The sequence below is a fragment of the Boleophthalmus pectinirostris genome, unplaced genomic scaffold (assembly GCF_026225935.1).
Source record: "Boleophthalmus pectinirostris isolate CB_2022bp ecotype Guang Dong unplaced genomic scaffold, ASM2622593v1 HiC_scaffold_4, whole genome shotgun sequence".
Lineage (NCBI taxonomy): Eukaryota > Metazoa > Chordata > Actinopteri > Gobiiformes > Gobiidae > Boleophthalmus > Boleophthalmus pectinirostris.
The window spans coordinates 2,893,704-2,907,158 of record NW_026571353.1 but is presented as its reverse complement, the minus strand read 5'-3'; the positions used below and the strand labels follow the sequence as shown (position 1 = coordinate 2,907,158).

The following is a 13,455-nucleotide window of genomic DNA, read 5'->3' as shown; positions in this document are numbered from 1 at the left end:
ACAAAAATAATTTTTAACAAATGTTGAGGTTTTATTTTGTGAATATTGAAAGGGTACAATAACTGTCTAATCATTTTCTGCAGTGTACAAACAAACTTTATTTAAACTGAGATCACAGCAGTTACCGATGCACAGGAACAATGTTGCACCTGAAACAAGACACATGTTTTTGTACCAAAAGTATTATTCAGTTACTTTTTTCCTTCACTTTTTTCTATTGTGATTAGTTCACTCACCCCAGCAGCCCTCTGCCCGACCACCTCTGAGGAGTCAGAGTCATTGGACATCTTTCTCCATTGCGGACCACCACCACACGTAATGCTTTCTGTATTCACATTTAAAGTATTCACAATCATGCATTTTATTTACATTTTATTCCACACACTTAAAAACATGACTTGGATGAGTGTCCTTACCCCTTCACTGTGTTGCACAACAGAAGCAATATTCTGAAGATTTTGGAAGTTATTGGAGTTGACTGAACCAAACTCAACGAGTTCATCACCAACTCTGAGTCCCTGTAAAACCAAAAATACAACAAAACATAACAAAATAAAAAATAAGGTAGAATATTACACTTCTATTAACTGCTAATGCATATCATATTTATTGTTTTGAAAATGCTATATTCACTAAAAAACTATGTATTAAAATGTTTCACATGTTCATGGGGTAAGTCACTCCCCCTTCCCCCACTGTCACAACACAATCAGCATGCCCGCTCATGAAACTACTGCACATCACATCAGGGTTGTGAAGTTGGAGTGTACTGTTTAGTATCCTACTCTTATATATTTATTGTTGTGGGGGGAGCATGAGTGTTAATTATTGAGACATGGACGAATCACATCTAAATCCTGTGCAGGCATGTTGCTGATGAAGGAACAAATGTGGATTTTGTATAACACACCCTCTTGAATGCTGTTTCTATTGTGTTAATGCTTGTAAAGTGATCTTGGGTGCCAGAAAGGCACTTAATAATAAATAAAATATTTTATTATTATACAAGAAAAAGAGGGACGGACCGCTGTGTGCGCGGGGGAGCCTGCAGTGACAGTGTCCACTCTGGCGAAGGCACCAGGCAAGCTGGGCTCCTGCTCCATGGGGTCATCATGTGCAGGCCCCGAACCTCTCTTCTCCTTCTCCTGGGCATGGAGCTTATGGAGGGCCTCCTCAATCTCTGCCATCAGGGCCTTGTGATCATTCTGCAGGCCTACAACACATGAACAAGAGAGGGTGGAATTCTTACTTCATTGTTTTGTTTTGGTCTTTGATGTTTTAGTAGTTAAAGGGCCTAGATTACACTATTTTCTGCTCTATGTTATGTTTCCTCATCGAAAACATACCTGGAGTTTTGTTTTGTTTCATTCACATGTTTAAAACATAAACCCTGCATATTTAATTATAGTTCTTCCCTCAAAGTGAAAACATTTGGTTCCACCTTGTGATGTCATGTGGTAACACAGAAAGTGCACCACTGTATTTTTAAACTCCACACAGCTTCACTAGAATCGTGGATGATTTCAGACCTGAAAGTCCCAATCTCTACTGAACTAAAGGTAAAAAGAAGCTGTTACCTTGAAAAATACCACTATATGAGATCATAAGGTATTTTGAGCAGCATTTTGAGCTTTGGGGATGTACACAGACAACAAGAACAACAAGAACAACTCCAGCTATGTTTTTGAGTGTTTTCTAACATGGCTTCAATCTCACAAAAATCAATTTTGTGTAATTAGGACCTTTAAAATGGTACCATACTTTTCATCTGTAATGTATAAGGAGGCCCCCCAGGCCAGCCGACTATGTCTCTCGGCTGGCCTGGGAACGACTCGGGGGTCCCCCAGAGGAGCTGGGGGACGTGTCTGGGGTGAAGGAAGTCTGGGAGTCCCTGCCTAGAATGCTGCCCCCACAACCCAGCCCTGGATAAGTGGAAGAAAATGGGTGGATGGATGTTTAAGGAGTTTAAAAAAGTTGTGTGTCTTAAACTTTTGTTCTTTCTGCTCTGTCACTAATCCATCCATTCCCTACTCCTTAGACGTGTAGCTAACCCTTTAGTCTATTAAACGGTCAGTGGTGCCTTCCCTTCAATTGGGAGTGAAATGTGACTTAGAGATGCTGTTTACAAGTACTTTTCATAGTTATTATTGCATCTAGAGACGTCATAGAAATACTGAGCAGTTCTCAGAGCACAGAATCATTTCTTTAGTGGACTGCAGGCTGCAGCCCTCCCTGTCATAAGGTTTCTGTCTGATCAAGAGATGAGCTGAACGTGGCTGCTTCACAGAGGTTCGCTGACTCACATGCGATCTGGTGTCGGGCCGTCCTGATCTGGTACAGGTTGACGTCCGCACGGGGATAACCCTCCGCGTCCACCAGAGGCCCTTCCACGCCCACGCCCTGCTGTTACACACACAATAAACATGGTCACTCACTCTGTCAAACGTCACACAAGTTAGCTCAGAGATTAGCTTAGCATTTAGCAGTTTATGTCAAGACAGTGACACTTACGTCCTCCAGTACGTCATAATAGGCTTTGATCTGTTCTTCTATCTCATCTTTCTTTTTAATCAGGTTTCGGACGTCATCCATGGTCAGGTCCGGGTGGTCACAGGCCGCTTCTTCGGTCAGCCTCATCTCCGTGTGATGATCCGTGAGCTTGGTGCTTTGCGTTTTGTTTTGACAGTTTTTTACTTCCGAAACAACACTCTTCTTCTCCTGTACGTCCTGCCGCAGTTACATAGAAAGCAGCCTTTACGCACACACTGCCCCCGTGAGGTTAGGAAGGACTTTGGGATAGTGGCATGGATCTATTACAATAACTTTATCACTCTTTTTTATTGAACATAAAGGTTAATGATGGGACGAGACAGTGATGGGATGACAGATCCGTGGCGCTGTGGAGACACAAACAAATGCTATGAAAAATAAATAGAACAACAATGGTGAGGCGAATAATATTTGACTAAGTACTTCAACAAAGAACGTACAAATATAGAAGGAAAAGTGCAAAGAAGTACTTGAAGTCTATTAATGATGACTGTTTAAATGATAAAACGTAACACGGAAAAGATCCAGTCGACGGAAAACGGGACTAACTGAGGCTGAATCCAAATGAAAAGTGATAACTAATATAATCATGTATCAAAAAGTAAATGACTATAATTTGACAGAGTTTGACTATTCATCATGAAATTTTAAGTAAAAATAAATCATAGAAACAATTTACTTTTTATTTTTAGGCTAAAAAGTTACAAAGTGAGTCTCACATTGTGTTGTATGGAGTGTTTGCCATTTTAACCATTTTGTCCAAATCACTCGCCAAGCTAAAAGAATTAAATATGTTCAAACAGAGAAGGTAAACAAGAGCTCAAAATAAGTGACCAGCATTATTTGGCTGTTTATATTATTTTATTATTAGATCAATAGAAAACATCCTCAAGAAAACACAAAAGTCAGTAAGGAATGAGTCAGCTTTGTCTTTATAATTAAACTATACTTTATATGAACTGTGTAAACAGTACTAACACTTTGCTTCTTCTATAGACACAGGAAAGGCACAGAGAGGCTGGCCCTGACACCACAGGGAGATCATGAGAAATATCACATTTGTGGAGTTTTTACATAGTTATACCTTCATTTTCACCCACGAAAAAAGTGCAATTTTTTGTTTTAGAAAAGCTACTTTGTCTAAGCCTTTATATCCTACCACAGACCCACCTATGTTTGGATACGTGCAAAATCACATTAATCACATATGCTGTACACCAATTTACATTGATTAGGAGAAATATTGTAGTCCACAGGGATCTTTATAGAATAGTGCAATATTGTTTTTCCTGTTCAAATGACTGTACAATCTGACCTTTACATTTGAAATAGTGGTAAAACAGATTCGGCTTTTAATCCTATGTTAAATTTCTAACAAGTGGACATGTACCTTACAGCGCAGTCCTATGTACAAGCTGTTTGTTAGCACTAATGGACCAGTCAAATACCATAAAGGTCAAGATCTAGTGTTCCCTGCTGTGTTCTGGTCCATGTGAGGTCAGTGCAGGGAGCTTGTCTGGTGAAGTGTTCCCCATGAATATAAACGAGAGCAGCTGAAGTTAGGAGCTGCTCTAACAAACAGACCTACACTGTACTGTAGCACAGGGATTTTAACAGTCCGTCTGTGCAGGGCTGGGGCTGCCTCTCTCCTCTGCATTTGGAGAGTCTTGGCTCTGTGCCCTAATCTCCTTATGAACCAAAGCGAAAGTGGCCATAGTCTCATCTATCTGAGCTGTAACTGTCTCCATCCATTGGTGCAGCTGTGTGCTGAGGGCATCCATGCCCTGGTCCAGGCTCTCCTGCCTTGCCTTGAGTTCCTCCAGTAAGTGCTGGCTGCTTTTAGCCACCTGTTTCCTCCGGTGTCCAGCAGAGGGCGCTCTCTTGTGCTGCATGTAGCCTTCAAACTCCTCTGGGCTGAGGTTCAGAGATGGACCATCCAGTTTTTCAATGAAGGCCACGGCACAAGACTGCAACAGACATTCACAGCAGGTGAGAAAGTCTGTTTTCATTTCTAGTATAGTTTACAGTTAAGTTTACAGAACAACCTGAGACCCTGCAGCTCCTCTCAACAGTATCATGTAGCACTTATGGCTCTCACTCTTACAGGCTTAGATGTCACAATATCAAATTAGTGTTTAGATTCTTGTGAGAATAAACATGACACATAACTAAACAACAGTGAAATCTTTCATTTTTCATTCCTTTCTATTTCAGAGAGTTCCATATTGGTGGCATCACACTAGAGCGAATTCTGTCCAAAAGTTTAGCTCAATTTACACAAAAGAAAGAGAAAATGTAGCATAGAAAATTTAGAAAGTAGGTAACATACAGAGAAAAATATTTAATAAGATGGTGTGTCCAAACTTTTAACTGGACGCGTATTGTACTTCAAAATGTTATCGTGCCAGGCATAATTGTAGCTCTGCACTCACCAGGTTAGTGAAGAAGTAGCCGCTCTCCCCAGCCATCAGACTGTGTGGCAGGCCGAAGCGGATCACGTACTGCATGTTGGAGTGGAGGCGCGGGGGGTTGGCTTTGAGCAGCACATACACCAGAGCGGACAGGAAGTCGTCCGCGTTAGCTGGCTCACTGTTGGACATGGCCAGAGCCTCAAAGATGTGGTGGCAGCATTTGGACACACAGGCCAGCTTGTCCTGAGGGGCGCGCTTGGCATCCACCTCGATTATAGCTGAGAAAAAAACAAGGGCTTTATGGTTAGTCTGGTCTGTGTGGTGTCATTTGTTCTAAACTGAGGAATGAGAGACAGTGGCTATGATTACATGCACACTCAATATCAGATTATTGTAAGTTTTTTAGAGCTATAAGATGATTCAAATGAAATGTAAACAGTAATATCATCTAATTTCTTTGAGATCATGGTTCCTCTGATCATTCACTCACATCAGGTGTTGTAATTTAGGTGCATTTAAAAAACATCAGATAATAATCAGATTTTGGTGTGCGTGTATGCAAAGTTACCAGTGATAGCAGGCAGAAAGGGGTCTCCAGTGACTCCAGTCTTCCTCTCAGGGAAAGGCACCTCTAACATCTCAGGAGTGACCCAGTTTAAGGACCTGTCAATACACACATATACAACATTAAAAGACATATTTTAGTGACATCATAACACCAAACTGTCTCTAAGACTCAGTGCTTTATGAGTTACATTGTAATTTCTTGTGAAATATCCATGAGGTAAGGTTCTCAAATGTTAGACCCTAATCAGCATTTGAAGAGTATTACTTTTAGCTGCCCCCATCTGTATTAAATATTATTAGCCTGTAGAATGTTGAGAGATCATCTGAACCCAGCATTTGCCCCGCCCTATCAAGATCATACAATCCATACTCACACAAAGAATCCGGTCTACTCTGTCTAGTGTTAAATCTTAAAAGGAGCTAAGATTTGAGACGCATAAGTCTTGCTGCACTTGGAGATTAAAACAAGCCAATCTTAAAATTTGGTTATGAGTCCCAGAGCACTGTACTGCAGCAGCATTGAGGGATGGGTCAAATAAGGGATTCATAAAGTGACCTGTATGACAGTGAGTGCCCTGTAGGACTGACCGTATTCTCCTCTGCAGAGTCAGGTCTCTCTGCTCGTCGTCACACGAGTCGTGGCAGAAGACCCACTTGTGCAGGCGTGTCATTATCAGCTTCTCTACGTGTTCCATGACCTGATGCACCTGAGACTCCGGCAGGCCTGGAGATCACCCAGAGACAGAGAGACCAGACTCAGCATAAACTAGAACATAATCTCGACCTCTGGAAAGGCCACAAAAAACACACTAAACAGGTTGTGTTTTCCACATTCAAGAAGTTAATGTTTTCATTTCACATGGAGAACCTTTATAACTCTATTAACTCTATGAGCACCTCACTGTTTTGAAAGAAATATTCAAATTGAAATCCACAAATGTTGAACAATATCATTTTTGTTATACTTTTGGTCAAAGACAATTTTAATATTGTTGCTTAATGTAATTTCAGTTGAAAACAACAAAATCTTAGAGACTGAATAATACCAAAAGAAAAGGGAAGAGAAACTTTCCGCAATTGGTTTCACAAGGACAGGCCTAGAGATTAAATATGATTTGATATATACTGTATATTAGCCTCAAACCAGCCCTAATTATTATTATATTAGCATTTTGACAGCCAGGCCAGACACAAATTCTATTTTCACGTTCGATTTGAAACTACAGGCACTTAAAACTGCACTTTAAACCTCATTTCCTAGTGAGTCAGAGTATTTGAGACACTTTTAAAAAATATTCCTTCCAGTCCTTGTATTTGCAGAGGTCGCTGATGCTAGGCTAGTGCATGTCAATGGTCATAGTTATCCTGCCACTAAAAACAGTCTTCCCCACTCCACAAAACACCTGAAGCAAATCTATTATTACACCAGACTGTCCATGTGAATGTCTGTGTTGATAGAATAATGTTTGAAATAAAACTAACCTTGCATCGCATGAATCGTTGCATGTTGAGGGACTATTTTCTCAGCAGCAGCAGAATTTTACTTTGCCGGTAAGATCGGTACTAGGTGATAATAGTCCGCCACTGCCAAGCTTTCTATCAGGAAGTACAACTCACTGCTGCTGCTGCTCACACAGAAATCCTTCAAATGCAAGGTTGGTTTTACTACTAAAATTATTCTATCGACACAGACATTCACATGGACAGTCTGGAGTAATAATAGAGATTCTTTGCGTGTTTTGTGGAGTGGGTAAGACTATGGCCATTGACATGCACTAGCCTAGCACCAGCAACCCCTGCAAATACAAGGACTGGACGGAATATTTCAAAAAATGTCTCCACACATCTCCAACAATCTGGCTCACTAGGAAATGAGGCCCTATGTCCAAAATTCCGGACTGTCCCTTTAAACTTTGGGTGCAGTCTCTCTTTACTCACCATTAAAACATTCAGCAAAATTCTGGTAAAAATCCTGGACTAGATCGGACTGCTTCTGCACTGGCAGGTCCTGTACAGAAGGAAAAGGCACGTTAAAACTCACAGGCACGTTTGAAATGTAGTACTTGTAGCACTACTACCATACATGGTACATACATGATAGGCTTCCATAGTGTTGAGGAAGGCCGTACAGCGGGACTGCAGGCGCTGGGAGGGAGGGCTTCGTAGAACCTTGAGGAAACCAGGGAAGTCTCCAGGCTCCAGGCTCTGGTAGGCCTTCAGTGGGCTGATTCGGATGTCTATTGGATCTAGCAAGAAAATGTAAAAAACAAGATTATTGTGTGCACATGTCAACGCATAAGTGTTCTTCATATCTGCACTTGGATTTATATTGTAGATGTATATTTATAGATTGTATTTACAGTAGAGTGAATTATGAACCACTAAACAACACAGTGTGTGTTGGTTTGTGTCAGTGCATCCAGTGTACAGAGACACAGAGGTTGAAAGAGCATAAGACAGGTTAGACTAGTCTTTTCACTAAAACACAGTCACATAATCATCATCATTATATGCTTTAGATGTTTTTCTATTTTTTTAATTTGATGAAGTTTATCATTTTACTTCCTGACTGAACATGGACAGCAGATGTGACATGCACTGAGGTAATGGAGATATATGTTAACAGAGACCAAAAATTAAACCAATAAAAATAAATAAGTTCCTTACATCTAAAATGGATTGCATTTAGTAGGATACGGTATATACACATATTCCCTATATAAATAATGGCAGCTTTTACAGTTGGCTCAATATTGCCCTTTTTGATTGCCATACTGTACAAGATTATATGTTTTTCAGTGCAATAAAAACATCAATTAACATCATTAATTTAGCTTATCATTAATTTAGTTTATTTTGAAAAAACATAACATATGGCCTTAAAAAAAAAAAGATTCTGTTTAAATTTTAAACATGCCTGGTAGGGTTTAAATTTGAATGACTGAAATCTGAACTGCATCTCATATATTTCAGAACACGTTTGTAGAGGTCTAAACTACAGAGTTAGCAGCTTTTACACAGAGTAAGACCCCATGGAAACACAGGGAGGGCATCTGACACACAGGGATATTTCAGAACACGTTTGTAGAGGTCTAAACTACAGGGTTTGCAGCTTTTACACAGAATAAAAGAAGACAGGTCATTCATTACTTGCAGAGGGAATTATGTCACTTCTTTAACAAGTACAGTTTTTGGGAATTTAATAATTATGACCTTTCAAATAGTGATTTTGTTTTGTTTGGATTCACCCCACTACCTGGTTTAGCTGAAGACGGGTTTCCCCAGAACAGCTTTCTCACTGTATGGATGCGACGGCTTTTCTCAGTGTTCTTCTTCTCCTCAAACTTGGAGAAGGTGACTGGTGTCCCATCACTACTGGCTCTACAGGTCAAACGGAGGCATAGGTTAAGACTTGTACCGTGGTAGTCATGCGTTTTGGTGTACACACCCCGTACCTGCTGTCCTGTGGGTGTGCTCCGGGGGCACGGGCACGGTCTCGCCAGCACTTGGAGCAGTAGCCTTGCCATGCAGGGTTGCCATAGAAACCACATGACTTCTTACACATGAGCTCCTGCTGTGACACGCGGATGCCCCTCGGTTTATCCGTCCACATGGTGCAGCTTTAAACAACAGAATTCAAACAGATCATTAAGAGTTTAGACATCTTCAGAGACAAACGCATGTCTCGTCACTCTAGTATAACAGGTTTGGATGATTCTCTCATTTACGCTTCATTTGGTTTAGAGGTGGGTGATTTTGCCTAAAAATAAAATTGTCTCTCCACAAAAAAATGTTCTGCAAACATTGTCAAAACAAAAAAAGGTGTATAATTCAAGTTGTAGTGCAAGTAAATCGTAACAGGTCTTTCTAAAAGCAACTAAAGCATCTGGTGTTACTTTAACATTAAGTTGAGAAGTGATCAGAAGTGATTTAACCCATCGGCAGAAATCAACCTCCATTTAATGAGCGAGATCAAACAAACACATTCGAACAGTGTTGGGGCTGCATTAAACATGGAGCAGATGTGATTTCAGAGCAGTCAGCATTGCCTTGTGATAAACTTCCATGAGGAAAATGCGAAGAAAGAAACTCTGCTCCCTGTGATGCAGTGAGCAGCCTTTCTTGCATTTACTATGCAATTTCAAAGGCAAGAAATGAAATGAGAGAAATAAAATAAAATTTTCTTCCAAACAAATTTATTTTACCTCTAAATTAGATTATTCAATTTAATAAATTTTTTGCTCAGTCGTAATATGGTGAGAAATAACCTGTTGTAAATATAAATGAAAGTTTTTACACCAATAAAGAAGCAATTTGCAAAGAAAGGTTAAAAAAATATGTTGGAATTAACAGGAAGTAGAGTTCTTTTTTTGTTTTTGTTTTGTTTGTTTTTTTTCCATCAAATTTATTGCATATATACATAAAAATGATTATAAACATACAATAAAACAGATGAACAATATACTCAGAGATTACAAGACATAGGGGCAGTTAAATGATTCAGACTGATATTTTCAGTTCTTCATAAATTGATAACATGTAATTAGCTTGTTTATGTGGAAGGTTTTCTCATTATTTAAAATAATATTTTAGATTGCATTTGAATTGAAAGATATTAGGAATGGTATTATTTCTCTTATAACAAAAAAGAACATATTTTCCAAATTAGTTATCAATATTGTTATTAAAATAAATAAAATATACCTTTTTCCAAGCTTAGTTCCCACACCACACAAAGATTTTTAATTTCACACCAAAAAAACTTAACATACATTCATAAAAAATACGTTCAATTGATTTATATTCTGGATTACAGGATGGAGAGTTTTATTTTAGAGAGTTTCATATTGATAACATCAGTCTGGGAGAATGCTATCCAAATGTTCGGCACAATTTACATGACAAACAAATTTTTATGATACTTTAAACATTATTTCAATAAGATAAAGAAGTTTATTCATAATTGTATTTGTCAAATAGTAACCTCTGTTTACATTAGAGGAGTTTTGGCCTACTCCACAGCATGATTACTACTTAACAATTATGGAATTCCCTCATGAAATTCCCTAGCCTGATCACATCATTTCCAACTAGGAAGTCAAATTTAAAACCTAAAATTTGAATTTACCGTCAGTTGGATCGGAAAGTATGGGACGTTTTAGGTACTTTCCCCCTTGTGAAGAACTCTACAAGTGACAGTTTTATGTTGACAATATTAAAGGAACTGTATGTAGTCTGCACTCTTACTAGGGCTGGGTATCATTAAGAAGTTGCCGATACGATACATACCTCGATACATAGGGCACGATATGATACATATCTCGATACAGTGAGCTTTCGATTCGATACGATATATATTTCAAATCAAATCGATACGGTTCAATAAAAAATAAAGTCTAAATCATGGCTGTGACACCAAAAGTCTTTGTTAAACCACTTCTTGTGCAAAGTTCATGTGAAACATCCATTTTAATCATTAAAACAACAAAAATGTCAAATGTGTCACATAAACGAGTTTCCTTCCTCTGAACAAGCACCAAAACTGTAGCGCTGTAACAAAATAATGTAGTAAAATACACCAAAGAATACTCTTTGTGATATATCGATACTGTATCATTACATTAAACAATATGATATATTGATATTTCAATATTTTTGCACACCCCTAACTCTTACTGCTTTAAAGTACTACAATCATAACTGTAACCTGTGCTGCCAGACTCTTAACCTGCAGATAGAGGACACATCCAAGCTTTACTCATTCTCAGTACATGGACAGGCCTTTCACTGCAGAATTTACTCACTAATTTCTTGAACTACTACTTTATACTTCTTACTTGAGTACTGTTTTTGCTAGTCTACTCATAGATAGCAAATTGATCAAATAAGCACGGATTAAGTGATCAAGACAGAGTATGTCAACATATGCAAGGCAGTCTAATACCTACACCTTGAATGCATATTTTAAGTACTTTTTTCCCCTAAAAGTTGAAGGTTAAATCCCTCCAGCATGACAGTCAGCTGATGGAAGGAGATTAGAGGAGCAACAGGCTAATGTTAGCACACACAGTATGTAAATATAGACTAATGCTATTTCATTTAATCAAAGTAATTCGTCTATGCACTTTAGACAACATCTGATCACACTTACGTAAGGTTAGACTCACCTGTTCCACGGAAAATCAAGTTACTTCCTCGTTTAAAAAGATCCCTTCACTTTTGCTTTGCGACTTCAACCATTTACGGTCGAGTGGACGATATATGGTTTCTCTTATAAAAACAGCATCTAATATGAAACTACAAAACAAACACAGCTAAAATGTACCGTTTGTCGTAATCAGAGGAACAAACTTCGAGGTAGTGAGGAGAGAGTGGCGGAGTAAGCAGCTTTCTGAACAGCGGAAGTTGACACGGAAAAATGTCGACTGTAAAGTTTAACACAAAAGTCAAATTCATTCATTGTACCTCTCGCAATATGTACGTACATGAAAGAGATTAGGTACAAAAATATAAGTAAATGCCAGTTTTTATCATTACATGTATTAGTGTACATGTATAATGACGGTTTGAAAAATTAAATAATGAATTTACTTTTTATTGTGAAAAGTCTGGACAGGAAACAAGTGGGCGGGGATTTCTAACTTTTCCCCTTTGCCTTTTTGTCATTGGTTGATTGATTTTGTGTTCATTTTCAGTGCAGTATTTACTTTGACCAGAGGTTTGGACTTTGACTCGAGGCAGACTTGGAACTCGGCTTGGACTTGAAGGTCAGTGACTTGGGACTTGAATCGGACTTGAGCCCTGTGACTTTAGGAGAAGCATCAAGACTTATGTTTCTCCTAAAAAATATATGTTCTTAGAAAATACTTTTCTCTTTACAGTTGATAAATGCAGCACTGAATTTTACAGGAACAAACTGGAACATGTCCCTCACACTTCTGTTTGGTACTCTGGATCGAACTGTAATACTGTGTGTACTGTGGTATCCTCAAATGTACTACAGTAATATACAGTGCAATATAGTACAATACAATATACAAGTACAATACAGTGTAATACAGTACACTACAGTATATACAGTACAATACAGTAATATACAATAGACAGTACAATACAGTATATACAGTACAATACAGTGTAATACAGTACAATACAGTAATATACAGTATAGAGAGTACAATACAGTATATACAGTACAATACAGTAATATACAGTATATACAGTACAATACAGTACAATACAGTATATACAGTACAATACAGTAATATACAGTACAATACAGTAATATACAGTATAGAGAGTACAATACAGTATATACAGTACAATATACAGTAATATACAGTATATACAGTACAATACAGTATATACAGTACAATACAGTGTAATACAGTACAATACAGTAATACAGTACAGTATACAGTACAATATACAGTATATACAGTACAATACAGTAATATACAGTATATACAGTACAATACAGTATGTACAGTACAATACAGTAATATACAGTATATACAGTACAATACAGTATACAAGTGCAATACAGTGTAATACAGTACACTACAGTATATATAGTACAATACAGTAATATACAGTATAGACAGTACAATACAGTATATACAGTACAATACAGTAATATACAGTATAGACAGTACAATACAGTACAATACAGTATATACAGTACAATACAGTATATACAGTACAATACAGTATACAAGTGCAATACAGTGTAATACAGTACACTACAGTATATACAGTACAATACAGTAATATTCAGTACAATACAGTATATAAATTACACTACAGTAAAACTGGGAACTACATAGAACATGATCCTTCCATTTCAGTGCAGCCTTCACAATAAAATAACTGTTATGAAGCACTTTTAAACCTCAATTCTTTCTATTCTGACTGTAATGATTCACAC

General features: G+C 38.1%; 2 protein-coding genes across 2 annotated transcripts; both read right to left on the bottom strand.

Annotated features, from left to right (window-relative positions):
* Nucleotides 1-73: 73 nt before the first annotated feature.
* Nucleotides 74-2,718, bottom strand: psmd9 (proteasome 26S subunit, non-ATPase 9). The gene is made up of 6 exons (XM_020938382.2): nucleotides 2,512-2,718; nucleotides 2,304-2,403; nucleotides 1,026-1,213; nucleotides 417-518; nucleotides 237-325; nucleotides 74-149 (listed from the first exon to the last, which is right to left on the bottom strand). Exons 1-6 carry the CDS (start codon nucleotides 2,635-2,637, stop codon nucleotides 122-124), a joined length of 633 nt encoding a protein of 210 aa, XP_020794041.2. The 5' UTR covers nucleotides 2,638-2,718; the 3' UTR covers nucleotides 74-121.
* Nucleotides 2,719-3,389: 671 nt separating this feature from the next.
* On the bottom strand, nucleotides 3,390-11,943 carry LOC110172449 (rab5 GDP/GTP exchange factor-like). The gene is made up of 9 exons (XM_020938319.2): nucleotides 11,696-11,943; nucleotides 8,984-9,148; nucleotides 8,785-8,909; nucleotides 7,623-7,774; nucleotides 7,467-7,536; nucleotides 6,117-6,252; nucleotides 5,530-5,624; nucleotides 4,983-5,239; nucleotides 3,390-4,517 (listed from the first exon to the last, which is right to left on the bottom strand). The coding sequence occupies exons 2-9, from the start codon at nucleotides 9,139-9,141 to the stop codon at nucleotides 4,161-4,163; spliced, it is 1,350 nt and encodes a 449-aa protein (XP_020793978.1). The 5' UTR covers nucleotides 9,142-9,148; nucleotides 11,696-11,943; the 3' UTR covers nucleotides 3,390-4,160.
* Between the last annotated feature and the right edge of the window lie 1,512 nt (nucleotides 11,944-13,455).